We start from the raw sequence: 23,982 nt of genomic DNA on the forward strand, positions 1-23,982 counted from the left end.
TGAACCAGCATGCAGCACGCAGATGAGTGAGGGGGGGTTGGATTTGTATTTGTGATGAGGGCAGTTAGAGGGTCGTAGTCATGAGTGACAGCTGTGTGTGCCCAGCATCCCTGGAACTCAAGCCCTCAGTGCAGCCGTGCAGGGACAGGGAATGGCCACCAGGTGGCAGCATCGTCCCGAGCATCCCGGGCACGGCGGCCTCGGTCCAGCAGACTGACTTCTGAGCAGGCGCGGCAGGCGCCGCGGTGACGGAATCGGCGTGCGCGAAGGGGCCCGGGGCGAGCGCAGAGGCTCTTCCTGGTCAGGTCAGCGCGCTCTGGACGAGGGGCAAAGGCTGGAGCAGGCAGGCAGGGCTCCGCTGGTGCTCCTCCCAGCCCTCGCGTCCAGCCCCAGGGCGGGCTCTGCCGCTCACCCGCTGTGCCACCGGAGCCGGCTCGAACCACTCTGGTTGCTCATCAGCAATGCCCTGCGTCTCGGGGTGCGTGGTGGGGTCAGTGGGACTGGCCTGTCCCCCTCAAAGACCCCGTTCCCGGGGGTCCTGCCCCACACGCAGGGAAAGGAACGCCACAGAGGGGCCGAGAAGACGCTGAACAGAGCCCTCGCCCCGCCGCCCCGAGTCTGTCACATCGATCCCGCCCTCCTGTCCGTGTCTACGCAGCCGTCAGTTCCCGCGGGACAGAAGCGGAAGGACGTCCCGGGGTCCCGGGGGCTCCTGTGTCCAGTACACCTTGGGTTCTTCCGCTGCTCTCCTGTGGACCTGTCTGCGGTCCCGGCAGGACCGGCCGCGACCGCGCGATGGCGATGGCGAGGCGAGGCTCACCTTCGGGGCTTCGGTCCGCACTGTTAACCGCACACCTGCTCTGCTCTGTGCCTCGTAGGAGGCCGTGAGGTGGGAACCATCGCGCCTCTTACAGACGAGGAAGCTGAGGCTTGGCCTCCCGGGGACACACCCTCAGCACCTGCGCCCAAGTGCTAGCTCCAATCCAGGGGGCCTCCCTGTTAGTCGGGTGCTGGGTCCCCCAGGTCCCAGTGCCCTGGGGCGCACGCAGCAGGCCTGTGTCAGAGTGGGAAGGCATCGTCCCAACGCACGCAGAACCTTGCGGGGCCTTTGCAGACCAAGAAGGGATAGGACGCCATTAACCCCAGACCCCAGCCACTAAGGCATCTCCAGAGAGCAGGGTTCCGCGAGCCGTGGCCGGTGCAGCTCGGATCCCAGCACCACGGGCAGCAGGGAAGCGTGTGCTGGGCCAGGGCTGAGCGCGTTTTGCGTAGACTCTGGGGGTAGACGCCCTGTAACCCACGGGGGCTGTGGATGAGAGGGACAGGGACAGCCTAGGGACACGTGCCTGCCACTTTTGGGCTGGCCAGCAGGGGGCAGGGCAGGGTGGGGTTGAGCGTCGGCTTAGGAGGGCCGAGCCACGGGTGGGATGTATTTCGGGGCGCCTGAAGAAGCCTTCTTATCCTCCTCTCCGTCCCAGCGGGCACAGCCTTGCCTGGTGGGGAGGTCCTTCTTCCTTCCTTCCTTCCTCTCCGCCTCCTCCTCCTCTGTCTTTTCTCCTCCTCCTCCTTTCTGTGTGAGAACAGAAAGCTAGGGCATCCGCCACGACACGGGCAGCCCCGTTGGGTTGGATCCCGGGATGGAGTCCTGGCTTCCTGCCAGTGCTGACCCCGGGAGGCCATGGTGATGGCTCAGTCCCTGCTGCCCGCGTGGGAGCCCTGGACTGAGCTTGCAGGTGCCAGCCTTAGCTTGCCCCGGCCCAGACGCTGCAGGCAGTGGACCTCGCATGGACACCTTGGTGACCCGTGGCTGTGCAGCGTCACCACGCCCTCCCTGGCGGCCCCTGCCGAGGCTTGCACCAGGGTGGGGATTTGCATCAACCCTCTGTCAGGTGCAATGCCCACCTGCTGCAGCTGCACCCCAGGACTGATGGGGGGTGGCAGGAGAGTGTGGCCACCCCATTCCTGAGCCCCGGTAGAGTTCCAGAGAGGTCCGACTGTGGGCGTCCGCGGTGTGCTCCCCCAAACATGCCCCTTGGGCCCCAGGAGCAGACGCAGGAGCAGGGGAGGAGGGGCGGCCCAGCAGAGGCCTGGCAGCAGCGGGGGCTGGCACCACACAGCAGACCCCCTGCTGGCCCGGCCAGCTTCCCCTGCTCACCCGCCCCCCCCCCCCGCAACTGGCCGCGCCTTCGCCCTTCCCCTGCTGGCTAAGCCCAAACGCCAGGCCCCATTCGTAAAGAGGTACTCGCGGCTCCGAGGTCCCCCGCGCAGACACGAGGGAGTGCACGCATGTCCTTGAGCTGGCCTTTGGGACAGCAGTGCTTGCCCGCCAAGGGCTCAGCCAGCGCAGAAGAGATTCTGTCGTCTCCCTACAGCCCTGCCCAGGCGGGGCCTGTGTGGCTGTCGGGTGGGCCCGCGCCCGCAGTGTCCCCTGCCAGGTCGGCCAAGCGCTCTGGCTTCCCTCGGCTCCCCCTCCTGGCCCCCGGGTCCCTGTGCTCTGATGAGCTGTCAGGGGACCTGCTTTATTGCCTCCTTGCCGGGTGCCCAAGGACATGAGACTGGCTCCAGGTCGTCGGTGGGGTCAGAGCCACAGGCGGGGCTTCCCCCAGCTGGTATCTAGCTGATAGCTAGTGCCTGGGGGGCCCAGGGCAGGGAGTGGCCTGCCCCCAGACCTGTCCGCACTGCGGGGGCACTGTGGCACCTGTGAGTGCCGGCAGCCCCTGCCAGGACCTGCTGTGGAAGGTCCCGGAGCCTCTGGCCCTGAGTGGTGCAGATGCCTGCTCTGAGGTCAGGGCTGCCCTGGGCCAGGGTCACGCAGGTTCCACTCCCTTCCTGACAGCACACCTGCCGGGCTACCTGCCCAGCCTGGGGTCCCGGCGCCAGGGATGGCACGGGCCAGGTTCCGGCTCTCCTGAAAAGTCGCCCAGCCAGGAAGCCAGGTTCACACGGAGCCCCGCGATCACGCAGGGACTGTGGGCTGCACCTTCTCCAGGGGGCTGAGGGCGAGGCGAGCGTCCTGGGGCCCCGGACTGCGGAGGGAGCTGCCGGCGGGGCGCAGACCACGGTGGGCTGCCAAGGGCAGGAGGGGGATGCAACAGCGGAGGGGAGCCCAGGCCCCAGGCGCCCTCCCGCGCCTCAGTCCCTGCGGGTGTAGGGGGCGCAGACCGCCAGGCGGGGGCGCGCGGGCGCCGGGAGAGCACGGGGCCCGGAGCGAGTCTGCAATCCGGGAAGCGCGGCGCCGGCGGGCGGGCGGGGCGGGGCCGGGGAGCGGCGAGGGCCGGCTTGCAGCCCGCGGCCCTCCGAGCCCGAGTCGCAGTGGTCGTGCGGCCGGGAGGCGGCAGCGGCGGCGGCGCGGCGGCGACAGTAAGTGGGGCCGGAAGTCGGACGCGGCGCGGACCCTTGGGCTCCCGGCCAGCCTGGTTCGCGCGCTCCCGCGGCCTCGCTTCCTGGCTCCGGGCAGAACCCCGGCCTGGATGGGCGATGGACTGGGTCAGGGTCGGGAGCCTCCCTGGAGCCGGCAGCGGGGCCTCCCGGCCCCGACCATGGTGGGCAACCTCGGACCGCTGGGGCTGCTGCCGCTCCGGGCAGGGGCCACCCCGGGCAGCTCCAGCAGGTGGACTCTGCCTGCTGCCCAACCGGGGAGGTTGGCCGAAGCCTTAGCTTTCTTTTTTGCTTTCTCTTTTTAATCCAAAGCCGGGGCGAGCTTTTATCAAGAGTAATAAGACTGCTCACTCCAGTGCCCTGGCCTTGACTGGGTTAGAGAAAATTCCTGGCTCCTTCAGCAGCTTGGTCAAGGCTGACTGGTCCCTAACGAATAGACCCAGGAGCCGGGAAGGGGAGCCAGCGACCCAGCACGCACCGGCGCCCCCCAGCCCCCCGCAGCTGGGACATCTGGCGGCAGCCAGGGCCCTGCTGTCCTGTGCACTTGGAAGTTCCTTGATGCTGGGCTCCCCGGGCAGCGAGGCTGGAGGCCTGGGCTCAGCCTGGAGAGTCTAAAATAGCCCTACTGACTGGGCGCCCAGGCGGACACGGGGTTGCCTGCCCCCACGGAGAACATCCGGCCGGTGGGCTCACTCAGGCCGGTGAGGGGCTCAGGGGCCCAGACTGGGCGTGCGTGACTGTAGGCTTCAGTTTTAGCAACTGGGAATTCTTCCTGTCTGGATGTGGGACAAAGCAGGTGCCCTCGAGGCCTCGGTCTTCCCATCAGAAAAATGGGGGTGATGATTTCCGTCCGGTCTGCCACATGCCAAGGGGTGCTGCGTGGTTCTCCTGAGCTGCCGCACCCCCAGAAGGGGGTGCCCATCCCACCAGGGGGAAAGGCCTCGCTCCTCCCTGCTGGGGACCCCAAGCAAGGCTCAGCCCCCTGTGTGCAGTGTGCGCCAGCCTCCCTCGGGCTGAGGCACTGGGTAAAGCAGCTGCTGCCCAGGGGACCCCAGAGTGACCCGCCCTCGGCAGCGCGGGCAGACTTCCCACCTGTCCCACTGCCCCCCGTCCTGGGTGCTGAGCAGAGCACAGGGGTCAGCAGGCTCCCTGGCACCTGCGCCAGCAGGGTGACAAGCCCATGGTGTTGGGAAGGTGCCCGCACCGGCTCGGGACCGGCAAGCACCGGTTGCATTTGTGCAGCCATCGCAGAAAAGGCTCCCTTGGGTCTACACACGGGGACCTGAGGCTCAGCAGTGGGGCGGGGGGCTGGCGGGCAAAAGGCCCTGGCAGCCCAGAATCTTCCATCTGCGAGGTGCTGCCGCGGTTTGTGAGTGGCCGTCCCCCGCTGGGCTGCGATGTGTGGTCACTTAGGGCCGCGACCTTCCACTCTGTAGACCTGTTTCCATGCAGACGGGAGGAGCTGCCGCACACTGGCTCCTGGGGCAGCTCGAGACACCCTATGCATGCTTTTTTGAACTATTTCCTTTGAATGCCTTTATTGATAATTTTTAAAACTTTTAAATCAATAATTTGAAAGGCAGAAAGAAAAACAGGTGGAAAGAGATCTTCCACCCACTGGTTCGCTCCCTAAATGGAGCTCCATCCAGGTCTCCCGCCTGGGCGCCAGGGGCCCGAGGACTTGAGCCATCACCTGCTGCCCCCCAGGGTCTCCATTACGGGGAAGCTGGAATTGGGCGTGGCCACGACTCAAACCCAGGCACTCCGATTTTATTTATAATTTTAAGCTTTATTCCTGAATTCCTGTGGGTTCACACAGCCCCAGATTCCGGAGGCACAAGTGTGTCTGCAGGAAAGGCCCTGCTGCCCGTCCCGCTACACACGTAGTGATTCGTCTACCACCCCCCACCCCACCCCAGCACACAATGGCAGCATGCCACGAGCTGCCCTGCCCCTTCGCCCTGCCTCACCGACTCCCAAGGGCGTTCTAGATCCTTCTTCACCCATCGGGGGTCTTCATTCCTGCCTCCCTGGACCACCTTCAGGCCTGTCTTTCTGGGTTGGTTGCCCTAGGCTGCTCCATGCCACAGTTTTCCACCCAGCCTGCCCCCTCAACCCCCCCACTTGGGTGCCACCTGTGCCACCCTCGAGTGGCCGGGGGCCTCCAGGGTCACTGACGGTTCTCACATCATGGCCTCCAAGTCGCATTGATGCTTACACCTGGAGCTTCCCCACTAGGCTAGGGCAGCCCTGTAGAAGCCGGGATTGGGGGGGGGGGGGTCCAGTCCCTTTCCAGGACAGGTGCAGGGCCAGCCGGGCCCAGCCCGCCTAGCCTGTCCCCCCTCTCCTCCCCACAGTGGCCGTCGTCACCGAAGATGACTTTCATCACAGCTGCAACTCCACCTACAGAACCAGGAGCAGCTCTGTCTGCACTGACCGGGAGGCCGTGCTGGAGAGGCTGCTGGACCACCCGGCCCCTGGGCTGCCCAGGCCCGAGGACCGTTTCCACGGCACCTACATCATCTTCTTCAGCCTGGGCGTGGGCAGCATGCTGCCCTGGAACTTCTTTGTCACTGCCAAGGAGTACTGGGTGTTCAAACTCCACAACTGCTCCGGCTCCGCCAGCAGGCTGGACCCCGAGGACTCGGACATCCTGGTAAGGTCGTGTTGCTCCCTGGCGGGGAAGTTGCGGTTAGGACGCGGTGTGGCGCCGCGCCGGACAGGTTCCGTGCAGGCCACAGCACAGTCGCGAGGCGTCTGGTTCTGCCGGAGGCGGCCGAGGGAGGTGGGAGTGGGCGAGGCTCAGTGCCAGCCTTCAGGGGCCTGTGTGAGCTGGGGGGGAGATGCAAATGGTGACTTTATGCCGCATGGTCTGCTGAACCCCCGGAGGCCTCCAGGCATGGATCCGACAGCGTTAGGTTCAGCCATGAGTTACAGACATCGCCAGCAGAGCAGTGGCTACAGCACGGTTGAGGGTCTTTTTTCTTTCACATTCAAGGCTGGAGGGGCCAACCCCAGGCTGGGCGATGGTCTCTGTTGTCAGGAGCCCACCTGCTGCACCGTGTGTAGCCTTCATGCCCACGGTCTCTTCACAGTGCAGAACGGCCTCTGGAGCTCCAGCCATTGCATCAGTAGACGGAAGAGGAAAAGGAAGGGGTAGGAGAGTGGCTGTTGCTTGTAAGAACACTTCCTGGAAGTAACATACTGCTTTCACTTTCATTGGTCAGAATTCAGTCACGTGACCAAGCTGGCTGCAATGGAGGCTGGGAAATGTAGTCTTTATAGTTTTAGCCCAGGCAACTAAGTGCCCACGGAAATGAGCGGTTCTGGCTGGCACATGGTGCAGCAGCTGAGGTGCCACTTGGGATGGTACCTCCTGTGGCAGAGGGCCTGGGTTCAAGTCCCCTCTGTTCCTGGTTAGCGTCCTGCTGAGCTCCTGGGAGGCAGCAGGTGTTGGCTTGAGTACTCAGGTCCAGGCCACCTCCATGGGACTCCTGGATTCCTGACTTCAGCCTGGCCCCACCGCGGCCATTGCAGCAATCTGGGGAGCGAGTCGGCAGACGGAAGAGGCGTGCCTCTCTGTGTCTTTCTGCTTTTCAAGTCAAATGAAAACGGAGAGGTGAACAGTGACAGGGCCGGTTCTGTAGGTGTGGGAGATGGGGGTGCAGGGGGAGCACACGGCGGCTGTGGGGAAGACAAAGGCTGCGCAGAGGCGGACGGGGCAGGTTCAGGTGCCTGTGGGATGCTGGGCCCACATGTGGGGTGCGGCTCCAGATGGCCCCCTCCGCCTGGGAGTCTCTGCCTGGGCCTTGCAGGTCTGTGACCCCTGCGACCCAATTAAGCACATTAACATGTGCTCCGAGCACTTAGCACAGGGCCTGGCACACACGGTGTCCTGGTGGTGGTCTGGGGCTCGGGGCCCACACCCCCAGCCGCCTGCAGCTTGGTGCAACGCGTTGTGCAGGCGTTGGCATAGCCGGGTGTTTTATGACCTGCTTTTATGTACCAGTGACTCAAGCGTCCCAGCTCTCTGCCGGCCTCTCTAAATCACCGGCCCTTTGGGCTTCTTCCAGGAGCTCCCTGCCTGTGCCTCGGCCGCGCGGGACCAGACTGCGCACACCTGTCCCGCCCCCGCCCGGGTCTGCCACCGCCCCTGCCCCGCGCGGGCCTCGGCCGGACCGAGAGGAAGCACGCAGCCCCGCTCCGGGAGCAGCTTGCGATTGCCGCCGGGCGAGCCGCGGCGGCTCCGTCCCAGCTGCAGGCACTTAGCATTCCGGGCCCCACTCGATGCTTTATTGCGGCTTTCCAAGTGCTGGCAGGTGCGGATGTAGTACCTGCGTCTGCCCGGAGCTCCTGGCTCTTGGCATCGGAGATGAGAGAGCTGTCGCCCCTCGATTCATGGGCCGGGCTGGGGAGGCAAGCATGCCGAGGCGCCGCCGCCTCTCGCAGGCCGTTTTTCTTCGCCTCGCTCCCCCTTCTGCCGCCCTCTTCCCCGCCTGCCCTGCGCCCTCAGGCAGGGGGAGTGCGGGAGAGTCCCTGCCTCGGCTGTGGGCAGCTCCCGCCTCCAGCTCTGTTAGCCGTGGGTCGAGGCGTCTGCGTCTGCATTTTCCTTTTCATATTTTGCCGGATGGAGACCGCCTGACGGAGACTCTGACCTGGCAGGAGTTGTCACATAGCCTCTCGGTCCCTTGATGTCCCTTTCAAGGTCACCTCCTGGGCCAGGCTCATTTGCCTCTGCCTGGATTTGGGGGTGGTTTGGAAGACATCCTCTTGTCTCTGCGCTCTGGAATCAGAACCTCAAATAATCCTACCCCAGGCCCTCAGCCCTAGACCAAAGCAAGGGGAGTATCAACGAGGAAGAGGTGCCGGGATGAGGGGTGCAGGGGAGGCCACAGCAGCTGCTGAGTTCTGCGACCCCCGTGCTGGCAGGGTGTCAGTGACACACAGGATCCCTCACTAACCCTGCTTTTCCCGACAAAAGCCAGAGCCTCAGAGAGGGTAGGGCACCTGCCCAGGCCCACCCAGCCAGGAAGAGCCGCAGAGAGCATCATGGGGCATGCAGGAGAGAGATGATTAGAAGATTGGTTGTGCTCAGAGCGCGTGTGTAGGGCCCGTGCGGGGCTGAGCTGCCCCAGAGCCTGTGTCCGCCCGATGGCGCCTTTCCTCCCGCGGACAGCCTGCCCTTGGTCCCGCCTCCTGCTCCAGCCTCAAGCCCTGGCTTCTGGGTGCAGATTCCAAGCCACCAGCACCCTTGTCCCCTCCCTGTGCCTGTGTCTATGGCCCGAGGGTGCTATGAGGGCCTCCTCCCGTCCTGTCAGCCTCTCCTGCAGGCCAGCAACAGATTGGTGAGCCAAACAGCACTCTGCTGCCCTCCGCCCACCATTCCCTGTGTGAGTCCCCGCCCCTCCCCCCCACCTGGCACCGCCTGCCGTGGGGCTCCCCGCCGAGGAGGCTGGGGGACACAGCCAGGCTGCGGTGGGATCCACTGTCCCTCGTGGAGTCAGCAGGCCAGGGCCCTGGCTGGCAGTCTGCTGCTGCCCTGTGCATCCACTGGCCAGGAGGGACAGCCAGTCCCGTCCTGGGAGTGAGCAGGAGCTGGAAGCCATGGGGGTGCGTCCCCCGCTGAGCTGTTAGTTAGCTGTGGGGACTGTGAGTGTGGCTGTCACTGCACACACAGGTGTCTCCAGCACCTGGCGTGCTGCCCAGCACGCAGCAGCACAGCCCAAGTATGTGTGACAGCAGCTACGACGTGGCTGGTGGGGGTGGGGGGAGTTCCACGGCCCCAGTCCAAGACAGGGATGGCCCCGCAAGGGAAAAGAGGGTCTGGGAGTCACAGTGGCCACAACCCGGGTTCTGATCCTTTGGGCAGGTTGGCATAGACGAGGGGGCTTCCTGCCACAGGGAAGGAAGCTGGGTGGGCCTCGTTCGGCAGACGGGGGGCCGAGGATGCCCCCTCCCCCCTGATTCTCAGCCCTCTGGCTCCATCCCTCAGCTCCCAAAGACGCACGCCCGCTTGCTGTGGTCGCTGTCCTTGCCACCAAGGTGGGCTTCCCAGCCCAGGGAGGAGGGGCTCACGGGAACCAGGATGGAGGGGTTTGGAGAAGAGGAGCCTGGAGGGTGACTTATCGGAGACGTCGGCCATGGCCCGAGTCCCTGCCCCACAGCCCGCCGCACCCACCCCTGCTGGCCCCTGCGCCTTCCTCCCGTCTGTGCAGTGGTGTGCCGAGTTAGTGCTGTCACCCCCAGTTTCCAGCTGGGAACACTGAGACTCCCGGGCTTTAGGTCACAGACCCAGGTCGTGTGCTGGCAAGTGACAGAGGCGAGGCTTGGAGTCATCTGGGGGGTGGCAGGATGGGCAGTGGGAGCTTGACCTGTCCCCTGGCGGCCCTTGGGGACCACCTGCCCGACCACCCAGTTCTGAGGCTGAGTTCAGGCTGGGGAGAGGCTGGGCCACGTGCGCGCTAAGCCCTCCAACTGCAGCTAATACACAGCCAGTTAGGTCTCTCGGCCTCAGTGTAGGATAAGGAACGGCTGCCCTCTGGTCCCTGAGCGCAGCCATTCCCTGGCCTTAGGCCGCGGCGGCAGAGCCATGGGTGGAAGTGCTTTTGGCACGGCAGGTGGCCAACCCTGACCTTGGAGGTTGAAAGTGGGGGCAGCCGCCCTCTGGGAAGCCCCAGGAAGCAGCCTGGTTGGCTTGGGAGAGCGGGGAGGGGGGTTCTGCGTGGGACCCTCGCAGACACAGGTATTGGGGTGTTGATGCTTGTCCGACCTCACAGCTCTGGCAGGGTGAATTCCTTGGGGTGGCTGCGCTGTCCCCGAAGCCTGCAGGCCTGTGTCGGCCGGCAGGGACTTGGGGGCCCCCAGCCCTTCCTCTGGGTCGTGCACCCTTCGAGTGTGCTTGGGCCGGGAGGGCCTCGTGTCCGCCTGCCTCTCCCTCCCTCCCCATTTCCCAGACTCCTGGGCCTTGAGGGGTGGATGTGGGGTGTCCAGACCACTGGGGCGATGCAAAGCAAGAGCAAGGGAAGAAGTGGGAACAGAGGGGGCCCATGCCGCCCCCACCCTCACCCTCACCCCCACCCCATGCTGCCGAGCCATGGCAAGGCCCCAGGACCAACCAGCGACCTCTCTGGGCCGGATCAGGGAGTGCAGTGCCTGCCCCTGGAGTTTTAAGGGTCACGGTCATTCTTTAAAAGCTCCCTATGCGGAGAAGGCTGGGCATCTCCTGGAAGAACCCAGTCCTAGCAGTGTGTGGCATGGGACGGGTACCTGGCGTGCCCAGAGACCCACCCCACAGCTCTCTCTGGTGAGCACCCAGACACTGCGGGAGGACGTCCTGGTGTGGGCCGTGCCCCTCTCCCACTGTCGCTACCTGGACTTCTCGGAGTTCCAGCCATCGAGTTCCGGCAAAGGCGTCAGCTGCCTTCATGGAGCCCTCCCCATGTGCAGCCACTGTGGGAGTGGCACTAAGCCACTCGTGAGCGTGACAGTGTACAGCACGCAACCCGCTGCATGCCAGACCTTGCTTTTCAAGATCTCTCTGTGCCTGAAGGCACAGGTATGGGAGTATTTCACCTGTTTTACCAGGAAGGAGACCAACACAGGAAACACATAAGAGATTTGCTCCCAGGTACAGAGCAGGTGACAGCTGGGACCCAGCCCCCCTGTGCCCTTGTCCGTGCTGCCACCCTTGGGCTCTGCCTGCGTTCTCACGGGTTCCCTGCCTGGGACCAGGGTGGACACTACCTGGCAAGACACTCGTGTCAGTCATGGGAACTGCGGGTCCACGAACCCATTTTCCAGGGGGAGCCAGCCGTCCCAGGGATGATGATGGAGTTTGCCCTTGGGACTGAACTGGGGCAGGTCTGCCCTGGAGGGCCGAGGCAGAAGCTGCACCTGGGGCTGTGAGAGAGGGCGGGGCGGGGGAGGCCGGGGCAGCAGCACACCTGGAGCCCTGTGTTGGGGAGCCCTGCCGTTGGCAGGCGGGGAGCCGGGATCAGGAAGGGGGAGAGATGTCTGTTCTTTCTGGTCTGGGAGAGATAGCAGGCGGGTTGTGTGCCGGTGGGAGTGACCCTGCGGGGCGGAGCAGGTGCTGAGGGAGAGCAGGGAGCGCAGCTGAGTGAACCTGAGGCTCGGGTGCACAGGGGCCCCAGACATGGAGGAAGACGGTTCACCTGTCGTCAGGAACGAAGGCAGCGAAGGTCACCATAATGCCAGTGAAGTTCTGGTCAGCATGCAGCCGATGGTGCCCGTGCTTCAGCCACAGCCTGTGATCGGCACCAGCCGGCTCTACCTGTTGGCCTGCAGCTCCCAGCCACCCACAGTCCTCGCCGAGTCCTCATTCCACAGCGGAAAGCAGAGGCCAGGAGTAACTGCTGGGTCCTAAGACAAAGGTGGGGCCTGCAGCCAAGGGGCTCCAATGCAGCTGAGGGCTCGAGGGGCACTGGGCAAACACCCAGATTCCAGGTGGGGCCCGGCTACTGCTGCCCCGTGGGCCTGCTACAGCCAACGGCTGGGGCACAGGTGGCCAGGACCGTCTCCCACCTCTGGAGAGCAGGTGCCATCCTGGATGCAGAAGGCCCGTGGCACTCCCGGGGGCTGAGCTAAGCGCCCCTCGGCTCTCGCGGCAGATGGGAAGGGCTCCATTTGTCAGTCGCCATGCTCAAATCCGAGTTCAGAGCGCAGTGCTGGGTGAGGCGTCCTGCCGCCGCCCCTATAAAAAACATCAAGGCACAGTTGTGCCTGGGCCCTGTCATCCCAGAAGCGGGGATAACAAGGATGACCTTGGGGTCAGACCAGACAGGAGGGGGCCCCAGGCTTCCCGCCACAGCGCCTGGGTGAGTGGCAGCCAGGCACACATTGCAGCCCCCCCCCCCCCCCAAAGCCCTGTAGGCTGCCCAGTCACTGGAGCCGGCGCGGATGGCTGCTCCAAACCATTTGGAAAAAATTAGAACTCAAAGTGAGTCATTTCTATTTTTTTTTTTTCGGTTCCTTTGTCCGCCCTCTGATTCTGACTGCGGACCCAGCCAGCGTGCTGTTCCCAAGACACACACCTGGGATGGCTTTTCCTTCTGTTTGTAGCTCTTGCCGCGTCCTGCAGAGGGAGAGGAAAAAGACGGCCGGAAGTGCTGCCAGCCAGGCCCTGGGCCACCTCGATGTCCCCACTCTTCATTTGCTCCCCACTTGCTCGGGGCCCCGGGCCCCCCCGGCTCTCCCTTGCTCCCTCTCTGCCTTCGGTTTTATTTCTGCGTGTACATGTCCTTAGAATCCAGGGGCGATTTCCCCGACAAATGAGAAGACAGCCAGGGCCGTAAGTGCGCGAGCGTCTCCCTAGCGTGATTGATCACTGCAGGTTTCCAGAGGGCAGGACCCCAGGGAGAGTCTGGGTGCGTGCAGGCAGCTCCTGTGCGGGCGGGCGTGGACGGGGAGGGGCCGCAGCAGTGGCAGGTGCCTGAGGGTGCCCGCTGGCCTCTCCCCAGTCACGAGCAAGCGTGCGTGTGTGCAGAGGCCTCAGAGCCTAGCAGCCTGTGGTTGCAGCCCACACGCGGAGAAACCGCCTCCCCCACGCCGGGTGAGGAAGTGCCTGCTGGGGCTGGCCAGGGCCCTTCCGGGGCTCCCCTGCCTTTCCTTCGACACAGGGCAGCCAGAGCTCACAGACCCCTCCTCTGGCCGCGGTGTCGCAGGCACAGCCCTTGTCCCTGGTCCTCAGTGATGGGGGGGGGGGGTCTCCAGGGACCACAGTGACAGCTGCCTGGGTGAGTGGCTGCGTTTCCTGGAAGGCTCCTTCCTCGTTTCGCCCATCACATGGCTGAGGCCAGACTGCAGAAGCGGAAGGGCTGGCGGGACTGGGCCCTGAGTCAGCGCGTCCCCTGGGAGCTGTGTCCCTGCCCCCGATGGGGACAGCCAGCAGCATTTTCCTTCTCTCTCCCTCTTTTTAAGGTAGAATTATTCGAGAGAGAGAGGTATCTTCCATGTGCCGGTTCACTCTCCAGGTGGCTGCAGTAGCGAGGGCAAGAGCCTGGAACTCCTCCCGGTCTCCCACATGGGTGCAGACGCCCAAGCACGTGGGCCATCCTCTGCTGCTTTCCCAGGCGCATTAGCAGGGAGTTGGATTGAAAGGGGAGCAGCCGGGACTGGAATCAGTGCCTGTTGGGGATGCTGGCGTGGCAGGCATTAGCTTAACCACGACACCGGCCCCTGTGGTTTCCTTCTTGCCCCACGTGGTATGAAGATCCTGGGACTGGGGAGAGCGGGTGGCAGCCTCTGACCAGGCCCTGTTTCCCTCTGGATGACACAGATGAGATTGGGGCCGCAGGACTTCCCTGCCAAGGGCCAGGGAGGGAGTGAGGATCTCAGTCTCTGGGGGCCGCCGGTCCCTGCCGTGGCTCGCAGAGCAAGCACTGCCCTAATGGGGATGTTCTTTGTAGATGTCGCAGCACCTACAAAGGGGCCGTGGGCAGGTCTGGCCCCAGACGCTGCCGCACAGTGCTTCCGCACCGCAGTTCCATGCACTGGGGGAGAGGTGCCTGCTCTTCTGAGTGCCCCCTCCCAGCGCCACTGCCTGGCGTGTCGCCTCATCGTGCACTTGCCGACTGCTTCCTTGACTCAATGGAAATCCCAGAAGGCGTGAACTTAGGCCCGAGTTGTGTGAGCTGCACCTGCACTCGTCCACGGAGGGGTTCCTGTCTGCGTGTGCAGTGTGTTGGGCTGGCTGGAGGAAGACCCGGCACTGGGGGCTGCTCGCCAGGGCCCTGTGCTCAGGGGGCATGTGGTCCCACTGTGGGGTCATTCTGTAGCCCCGGGGCAACCCCCAACCCCGCATGCATCATGCCTGGTACTAGGGGGGTGACTTTTTTGTTTCCTGCTGACTGTGCCTGTGGGATGCCTCTGTGGCACGGCCATGGCCCTGGCCCAGCCTCTCTGGTCACCAGCTGCCTTAGTGCCCCTCTGACTATTTCCCTGTGAAGTCTGCAGAGTGATTTCCTTAAGACAGAATAAGTAGATGGACTGTCCGCTGGACCCAACCCAGGGCCCAGGCTGTGGGGCTGGCTTTGTGCTGTGTGACACTGGCCGAGTCACCTGACCTCTCTGATCCGTGTGTTCTCAGCTAAACCATGAGTCTTGCCCTCGATGAGTCCCCAGGTAAAGAGCGCCCAGGGCAGCAGAGCCTGGCGAGTGCTGGCACCAAGGCTGTCCCCTGAGAGAGTCCTGCAGTGGCTTCCTGTGGCACCTGGACCAAGACCCGAACCCCAGCCCAGCCTGGTCACAGCCCGTATGTATCTCAGGCTCACTCCGGGGCGTGCTGAATACGCACAGCCCAGTCCCGTCTCGGGGCCAGCAGACGCTGTTCCCGCTACCCGGCGTGCTTTCCCTTCCCACGACGCACCCTGTGGGTTTCTGCCCGAAGTCGTCTCCTCCCTTGCCAGCCCCACGTCCGTTGGCTTAGCTCTCCTCACAGCAGCATCCTGACTCGGTCTTTCCCCCGCCTGCTCACTACTCAGGTTCTTGCCTTCCTCCCCGGAACGCTGCCCGCCCCACCGGCCCCTAGCCTCCAGCTCACGTGGGGCTCCTGGAAGGGGCTCGGCCGTTGTGTGGTCTGAGTGTGTGAACCCCAGGAGGGCGAGTGCTCCAGCAAGGTCACCTGCCTCCCTGCTGCTGTCGGGCCATTCGGAGGCCTCCAGAGCGCCCCAGTCCTCCTGACACCAAGACCCCCCTGAGCCTGCACCAGGCATCCCTTAACTTCCCTCTGAGACTCCCCGCCTCCACCTGCAAGCTGCAGCCCCCACGGTGCCGGGGCTGGGGCCAGTGCACACAGGAGCTCTGAGAAGTGCCCTGAGGCAGGCCCCTGGAGAAGCAGCTCAGTGGGACCCCGGTGGTGACATCTGCAGGCCCTGGGGAAGGGTCAGGGGTCAGAGATAACCACTGGGGGGTTGGGCGGTGTGTTGTGGAATCCAGCGACCTAGCAAAAAATAGGGGGAAACAGGACGGGGCTCAGGAGGCAGCTGTGAGGGGCAGAGAGGGGCAGAGCAGGCGCTGGAGGGCGGTGGTGTGGCCTCTGTGGCTCTAGGACAGACCCCGGCACAGGGGTGGTGTGGCCTCTGTGGCTGTAGGACAGACCCTGGCACAGGGGTGGTGTGGCCTCTGTGGCTCTCAGATCCCAGCATGGGGTGGTGTGGCCTCTGTGGCTCTCAGACAGATCCCGGCGCAGGGGTGGTGTGGCCTCTGTGGCTCTCAGACAGATCCCGGCGCAGGGGTGGTGTGGCCTCTGTGGCTCTCAGACAGATCCCGGCGCAGGGGTGGTGTGGCCTCTGTGGCTCTCAGACAGATCCCGGCGCAGGGGTGGTGTGGCCTCTGTGGCTGTAGGACAGACCCCGGCACGGGGTGGTGTGGCCTCTGTGGCTGTAGGACAGACCCCGGCACGGAGTGGTGTGGCCTCTGTGGCTGTAGGACAGACCCCAGCGTGGGCTGGTGTGGCCTCTGTGGCTGTAGGACAGACCCCGGCACGGGGCTGGTGTGGCCTCTGTGGCTGTAGGACAGACCCTGGCACGGGGTGGTGTGGCCTCTGTGGCTGTAGGACAGACCCCGGCGCGGGGTGGTGTGGCCTCTGTGGCTGTAGGACAGACCCCGGCGCAGGGGTGGTGTGGCCTCTGTGGCTCTCAGACAAATCCCGGCGCAGGGGTGGTGTGGCCTCTGTGGCTGTAGGACAGACCCCGGCACAGGGTGGTGTGGCCTCTGTGGCTCTCAGACAGATCCCGGCGCGGGGTGGTGAGGCCTCTGTGGCTCTAGGACAGACCCCGGCACAGGGTGGTGTGGCCTCTGTGGCTCTAGGACAGACCCCGGCGTGGGGTGGTGTGGCCTCTGTGGCTCTAGGACAGACCCCGGCACAGGGGTGGTGTGGCCTCTGTGGCTCTAGGACAGACCCCGGCGCAGGGCTGGTGTGGCCTCTGTGGCTCTAGGACAGACCCCGGCACAGGGGGGGCTGGAAGCAGGGCTCTAGGGCGGAATCTTGCCCTGCTGCTGAAGCTCTGGGATCCGCGGCAGCAGCAGGCGGTCCTTTGGCCGCATCCCTCGTGTCTCTGCCTCTGTCTCCCCTTGTGCCACCCATTGCCTTCTTCTGTTACGTGGACACTGGGCGTGGATTGAGGGCTCACTGGATCCCGGCGTGACTGCTTCTCATGCTCGTGTCGACGGCAGAGCCCCTGCTTCCAGGCGAGGCCACCTCCTCAGGTCACCTCTGGGGGACGTGGGTCTGCAGGGCCCTGTTCGCTCCTGTTACACGGTGCCAGGGTGAGCGCTGAGGCCAGGCCTTGGCTAGTGGGCTGCGAGGACGCCGGGGACCCCTGGAGGCAGTTTTCCCAGGGTGTGGGCAGTGAGGGCAGTGACCACATTTGCAGGAAGTTCGGCGTGAAGGGAATGAGGCAGCCAAGCCATCGTGCTGTGGTTTTGCGCCCAAGGGAAACTTGGGAGTGGCTTTTGACCAGCAGACAGTGGTCAGCCAGAGAGAACGGGAGAAGGGGAAATGCGGGCAAGAAAGGTGGGAGTGGACGGGGCAGATCCAGGCAGGGGACTCACGCCCTCAATGTGGACAGGAGGAAGGTGGGGGAAGCTCCTTCCAGAAACTTCCAGGGATTCCCAAGGAGGCATAAGGGAAGACAGAGCCAGCAAAACCTCTGAGCTTTTAGGGAGCAAGGCTTAGGCTTAGAGGGCGGCTGACGGGGACTCCCTGTCCCCAGGGTGGCTGCCGTGGCTAGGCCGTGTGGCCAGCTCTTCTCTGTCTGACTCTGCCCCCAGCTTTGCTCTGCCCAGGGGCCCCTGGCCACCCCACCCAGCCTTGCTGGGCCTGGGCTTTGTAGCAGGCACTGTGTCCACCACCCACCCCCTTACCCCCGGCCCTGAGGCCTGGCCAGGCCTCCCAGCTCCTCATGGCCTTGGCCACACACCCATTGGTGTCCTGGGCCAGTGCCCTGGGGAGACACTGCTGTGATTTTGGTCCAGGCCATGGAGCGAGGGCACCTCCCCTGTGGCATCCCAGGCCTCGGACCCTGGCTATCGGAAGGCGGCAAGTTTGCACCAAACTATTTTTGGCTCCCGCCTGCTCGCTGCTGCTAATTTCATGGCCTTGTGATCCAGGTAACGCTCGGCTGCCTTGAGCTGCCCCCTCCCCCGGGCTGGAATCGCTTTTGCTCGGCCCGCAGGAGGCGGGGGTCCTTCTGGAGGGGGGGCTGCACGAAGCTGCCTTGCCAAAGGCGGCGGGGCGGGGGCACGGAGGCTGCCGCAGCTCACGACTAATTTGCTGCGCTCATTGCAAAGTGCCCAAATGGCATCCAGGGAGAGGGTGCTTAGCCAGAGCCTGCCAGAGATAAACGGGCTCGTTTTGGGGCCTCCCTGCCTGGGGAAAGCTCTTTACCTGGACTCCGCGCCCGGAATGAAATTCTTCCAGAAGAGATGCCCAGCGTGGCGCCGCTCAGCGTGGCGGAGGAGGGCGCGCGTTCCCCGCTGTAAAACAGGGCCTCGCATCTGGCCGGCCGGCCCTGCCGGGTCCGTAAATTGTTGGAAGAGCATTTCCCCGCCTCCTGGTGTTCACCATCCGGGCCAGAGTGAAGCAGATGGAAATGAGCTTCCGTAGAGCCGCCGCGAGCGAACCAGGCAGCCCCGCGCCCAGGTCAGAAGTGCCTCATCCACGCTCACCTGCCACCTGCCAGGGTCTGTCCACAGCCAGGGCTTGCAGCCCCCACGCCCACCCCTGGGGGGCGCGCTGGGGGTTTGAAGGGTCAGGAGAGATGAGAGGATGCTGCCCAGGCACTCTGTCCCCCAGGGCGCTGGCCGCGAGCGGGCAGCCACCCAGGGGCTTCGCGCTTGCTCTCCTTTTGTTTTTCACACGACTGGGACACGCGTGTGCCTGTGAATGAGCTGGGAGGGGAGAGCATGTTGCAGTACTCTGGTGCAGACTCCAGCATTGGCTGGCTCGGGAGGGACACCCGCACTTAAGGGCTGGGAAGGAGACGGGCCCACCCTGAGCGAAACACGGCTCGTATCCTGGGACCTGCAGGTCCCCAGGGCCGGTCCCTAGTGGTGACCCCTGGAAGGCACCCTGGCCGCCCATCACAGCCATGGGGCACAGCGCTGAGCCCCCAGGGACGGTGTTTGTGCGTGGCAGGAGCGGCTCCTGCATATGTCATCCCCTAGCCCCGCGTCAGAAGCGCTCGCCAGGTGTGTGCCTCTGTGGATGTCCACCTCGGGTGGCTCCGGCCTTCTCATCTGTAGAATGGGAGCAAGTCGCAGCTCTGCCCCATGCTTCGAGGCTCTGGGGTCCGTGCAGCTTTGTCCAAGAGTCCGAGTCACCTGGCATTCCCCAGGGATGCCGTTTCTCTACTCGGGTTACCTGGCAGGTGCCGAGGATGATCTCTGATGGGGCTGCCCGAGCCCAGGTAATGCAGGGGAGACAGATGGGGCCTTCAGAGCAGGACCTGCCCACTCCCATGTGCCTTTGGAGTGGTGGCTAATGGGGGCCCCCCACACTAGCCTGGGGTGTGCCTGGAATCCTGCCAGCCTTTCCCGCCTCCCCTGTGTCCTGCGGGGCTGCATGGACAGCGCAGGCAGCTTCTCTCAGCAGCTGAGGAGTGCCTGCGGCGGCTGCCACCCAGCACCTTGAGCCGGAGCGCCGCGTGGCCAGGACGTGCCCCCCTGTTCCCATGCGCCCCTCTCCTGGACCTGTGTGACTGCTTCCCCCTCCCAGCCGCCCCAGGGAACCCTGCACCCCCCATTCCTCCCCTTCCCTCAGCCCCGCCTGTATCCACTGTCCCTCAGCTCTGGGCTCCCACCTGCTCCCCGGGGGCGATCCCCTTGCCCTTTCTCCACCCATCTGTCTGCATGCTGGCGCTCAGGGCCTCGGCACCTCGGCAGGTCGTCAGGCACAGGTTGAAGACAGGAAGAGGCCCTGATCTGATGGGCAGTGGCCACCCAGCCAGGCTGACGGCTGCAGAATTGCCGAGCAGCCTGCTGAGGCGGACAAACCTGCTCGGGCAGGACTCGCCGCACCTCTCGATGCCCTATTACATCCGCCTACGTTCCAGCCCTGGCTGTTAATCTGAATCATGGTCTCCACCGGCAATCCGGTGAGGTTCAAACTGCCCGCCCAGGCTGCAGGAGTGGGGCTGCCAGCCCCTGGGGTCGTGCACAGCACAGCCCCCGTACCCCCATGACCCCAGCATCGTCACTCTGGGAGTCTCACCTTCCATTCCTCAGGGCTGGAGCTGGCCTTTGGGACCCCGTGTGCACCTGTAGAGGTGGTGGTGGTTGCAGGGGGACTGCTGGCAGACACAAAAACAGTGGTCAGGCCCACGTGGCACTGAATTGGCGTGTGTGAGCCCGCGGCACAACACAAGTCCCCGCTGGATGGGCACTGCGGGCGCTTTGTTGCGGGGTCGGGAGGTGGGGGGTGCTGCTTCAGAGTGTTGGAGCCAGAATTCAAGTGTCTTTTGTGTCCTTGAGTAAAAGGGGAGAAGGTAGCCCCGGCGCCCCAGGAAGCAAAGCAGGTGACCCCAGGAAGGCAGCGCCAGCCACACGTCTGCAGAGTGCGTGCTCAGGGACAGGGCGCAGGCCCTGCTCGTGGACACACCGAGAAAGGCCTTTCCTGGGCAAGAGCTGTGTGCGTGGACACCGCCCAGGAGTGCGGTCCAGGGAGACGTGGGGCAGGGCTCGGGGGACAGCCCGTGCGAGCTGCAGGATCCCTGAGCTGCCCACAGCTTTGCACAGAACACCACCACCGCCTCAGGTTGGGGTGTGGGGGAGCCCCTGCGCCTCACAGGTGGGTCAGGGGCCAGGAGGGCGAGCAGTGTCTGTTGCTCTGTCCCATCTCCTGCCCACACTGGCCAGAGTCCACTTGTAGGCTTGGAGTTTCCCACCCTCCGTGGTCCGGCTCATGTCGCTCCATGCCCTGGCAGGTTCTTCGTGGAGCAGGGAGTTGGGCTCGCTTCCCAGGAAGGGCCTGAGAGTCTTCTGCAGTTATCGATATTTTTTACAAAGATTTGTTTATTATATTTGAAAGGCAGAGTTAGAGAGAGAGATCTTCCATGTGCTGGTTCACTCCCCCAGATGGCCACAACAGCCAGGGCTGGGCCAGGCTGAAGTCAGGAGCTTCATTTGAGTCTCCCACATGGGTGCAGGGGCCTAAGCACTTGGGCCATCTTTGCTGCCTTCCCAGGCAGACATGAGCAGGGAGCTGGGTCAGAAGTGGAGCAGCTGGGATTCGAACCTGATACGGGATGCTGGTGTCGCAGGCGGCTGCTTAACCTGCTGTGCCACAGCGCTGGCTCCCAGTTGTCAATATTTTAAAAGCTTTCCAAACTTGAAGGCACGGTTTTCTGCTTAACTGTTGACACGCCTGGATGTCCCATTACCTGGAAAATCCCCATCCCTAAAGCCTTTGGGGAACCTGAGCCTGCTGGGAAATGCAGAAGTGAGGGGACCATGCATTGGAGCAGGCCCGGCTCCCCTCCCACCCCCTCTCCCACCGCTCCCTCCCCGCCTCACGTAAGCCCAGCCACTGTGGCAGGATGTGATTGACTGAGTGCCCCGGCCCAGGGCAGGCTCTGCTGAGCCCATCGGGCAGGAACAATGAGGTGGAAGCTCCGGGCAGAGGCTATTTCCAAGGCTCATGGTTGATGGACCGCAGGAGCTGTGATTATCATTTTAATTGCAAGGCCACCCCAACCCATTCAGGGTGCAGCTTTTAAAGACCACAAAGACCTGGAACCGTCTGTGCATCAGACTAGACGGGGGCCCGTTAGACAGCAGTCAGACCCCGGCCCCCGTGGGCAGAGGTGGGGGCTGCAAAGGGAGAGGCTAACCCTGGTCTCCAAGTCTCTCTCTAATCCGCCCTGCCCTGCGACCTTGCTCCAGACATCCTCACTGCCACTGTCTTGAGTGTTTGCCTACCCCCCTGCCGGGAGTGCCCAGCACTGATAGCGGGTGGGGAAGCCGCCACGGAGCTCCCACGGCTGCGCTTGTGGTTTTCTAAGCTGCTAGAGATGCTCACTGCCCGTCTGACACTCCTAAGGGGCCCCACAAAGCAGGCAGGAGCCCCATTGGGCTCCTTGGGGGAGCCCCGCCATTGGCAGGTGCTTTGGAGCTGGGCACATCCTTTGCACTTGGCACACCAGAGCTTGAGGGGCTGCCTCGGCTCCATCCCATGGCTCAGGGGGTCCGGGATGGATGCCCCCACTGCTTCTCTGCCTAGAGCTCGTAGATGCATGGCAGCCCTCTCTGGCACACAGGAAGTGCTTAGTGCGTGTAAGCCGTCACCACGGCTTAGAGCTTAACTGTCGTTACCAACCTGGGGCTCACAGTTTGGACCCACAGCGGCCAAAGCCGTCCCCAGTGTTGTGTTGAGGGGTAGTCAGGGACCACGCGGGCCGTTCTCTGCGTGTGGCACAGTCCCCACGCAGCCGCCGTGGCTGAGTCCTGCAGGGTGTTGTCGGGAAAGCCAGCCGCTGGTGTGCAGATCCTGAGCCGCAGCCAGGAGAGACCCCTTCCCCGGTTCTGGCCGGTGCAGGAGCTGCTTCCCCAGATGGCTGGGAGCTTTGGGGCAGCTCCTTGCAGGGAGCAAATCCAGAGTCGGCACGACGCTCCCCCGCAGCGGGCAGTGCCTGATGTTTCTGAGTTGGTTGCAAGAATGTGGTGAGGGCCTAAGGACGCCTGCTGGGTAATTCTGCATTTTGGCAACGGGCCAAAGAGGCTGTAGGGTAAAACTGTTCTTTTAGGCGTAATCCCAGTCCTGTCCCCATTGCCTCAGTGCACACGCAGGACAGGCAGAGTGGCGGAGCGTGGGCTCCCTGGGGCCGGGACAGTGTCTCACCCTGCCTTAAGCCCCCAGCACTTAGCACGGCTGCCGCTGGCAGCTGTTTGTTGAGTGGCTGTGTCCCTGTGGTCTTGGGTGGACTTAACGTGGCTCCTGGGTAGCTGAAGATGGTGGGGAGATCCTGTCTGGGCTCGGGTGGGCCCTGCACCCCCATCCCTCTATCCCCCCCGCGAGTGACCTCAGCTGCTTCCTGCTTGTGTGCTTCCAGAACTACTTTGAGAGCTACCTTGCCATCGCCTCCACTGTGCCCTCGCTGCTGTGCCTGGTGGCCAACTTCCTGCTTGTCAACAGGTAGGCCGTCGTCCGCCCTCTCGCGGCCCCCGACCCCTGCATTCCCCATGCCTCTCCCAGCCATAGCTGTGTTTCTGTGGCAGGTGTCAGCAGCCAGCTGGAGGCTGGTGGGGACACAGGGGTCTTCCTCCCAGGGTCATGTCTGCCAGCTGCTACCTGGGCCACAGGCCTGGCCTTGACCAAGGGCCCGCACATGTATGTGTGGTGGGGCCCAGCACCAGGGCGTGGGAGCTAGTCTTCCAAGCGTTTCTGAGAGCAAGTGGAGGCGTCCCTGGCGCTGGCCTCCCTGCCCTGTGCTCGGCCATAAGGCTAGCTTGAGCATCGGCAGCTCACGGAGTGGGCAGGGAAACTTCTGACCTTGGGGTGGTGGGGGCTGGGAGGGACTCCATCCAGATACACCGTGGAAGAGGAAATGATTTAGATTAGCAAATCAGCACAGCCCTGGGCCCCACTGAATGACTGTTGTGGTCCATCCTCAGAGTTTACAAGGGCCTGGCCTTGGCTGCTTTGCCTGTGTTTGCCCAAAGCTGCCACTAGGTGATAATGATGACCACCCATGGTCCAGGAACCTCGGCTTCTCTGGGGCACAGAGAAGGCTTTGCACTGATGGCCCAGAGCCGATCAATTTGTAGTGACTCCCTTGATCTTGTCTGAGCAGGTCCAGCCTCAGGGAATATGCTGTGATTGATTAGTGATGTCTGCTGCGGGTGTGGGAGGAGAGTGGGACAGTGCCTAGTGTGCTAAGCCTGAGTGTGCCAGTCTTCCCCACACGTCCTGCCCTGGGGCTGTCCCTGTGACCCTTGGGTACATGGTGGCTGGAAACAGATGTAACAACGAGTCACTTCATGCCCTGGGTGTCGACGAGGCTCAGGGTCTCCCATGCCATTGTTGTCAGAGTGCAGCTGGGGCTGGTGCCCACCGATCTGTCCCTCTCCCTCTCCCGTCCTCCTCGTGGTCTCTCACGTACCGGCCTCCAAGGACCAGGGCTACTTACATTGTGGCTGAAGAGCAGACGCTCGGGGACAGCCATAGAGAAGCTGCAGGGTTTTCACAGCCAGTCTCTGGGTCACACGTGCCACATTGGCCGCACTCCCCTGGGGACAGAGACCCTGCTTCCCAGTGGAACCAGTGTCAAAGTGTGTGCACCCACCCAATGCCCACACGCAGTCTGGACATGTGAGCAGAGAGGGTGCTGGCCAGTGCACGGGGCTCCCGCTGCCTCCTGAGGGGGGCACTGGAAGCAGAGCCAGGAGGCCCCCAGCACCGCAGGGCCCCCAGAGGGCCGAGCAGGGTCCCTGGTGGTGCCTAGCAGGAGAGAAAGAGGCAGCAGCAGCTATGGCGGTAGGGCAGCCCTCGGCCTCGCAGGCCCCTCCTCCAGGTCTCTCTCTTACCACCCTCCCTGCTCTCGTTCTGCAGCCCCAGCTTGGGGAGCCCGGGCCCCCTTCCCCGTCCAGAGT

General features: G+C 64.0%; 1 protein-coding gene across 2 annotated transcripts in view; it reads left to right on the top strand.

Moving 5' to 3' along the window:
* Window positions 1-519: 519 nt before the first annotated feature.
* The window catches only part of SLC29A3 (solute carrier family 29 member 3), a 36,193-nt gene continuing 12,730 nt past the window's right edge, over window positions 520-23,982 (top strand). Inside the window, exons 1-3 of one of the 2 annotated variants that reach the window (XM_051823798.2) lie at window positions 520-889; window positions 5,736-6,034; window positions 22,443-22,525. In XM_051823798.2, the coding sequence (XP_051679758.1) occupies window positions 5,927-6,034; window positions 22,443-22,525 (191 nt within the window). In that variant the 5' untranslated portion in view covers window positions 520-889; window positions 5,736-5,926. Of the gene's footprint in view, window positions 890-3,071; window positions 3,361-5,735; window positions 6,035-22,442; window positions 22,526-23,982 lie in introns of those variants that run through there. The other variant, XM_008269997.4, reaches the window with a different exon arrangement.

Source organism: Oryctolagus cuniculus, chromosome 15 (genome assembly GCF_964237555.1).
Source record: "Oryctolagus cuniculus chromosome 15, mOryCun1.1, whole genome shotgun sequence".
Lineage (NCBI taxonomy): Eukaryota > Metazoa > Chordata > Mammalia > Lagomorpha > Leporidae > Oryctolagus > Oryctolagus cuniculus.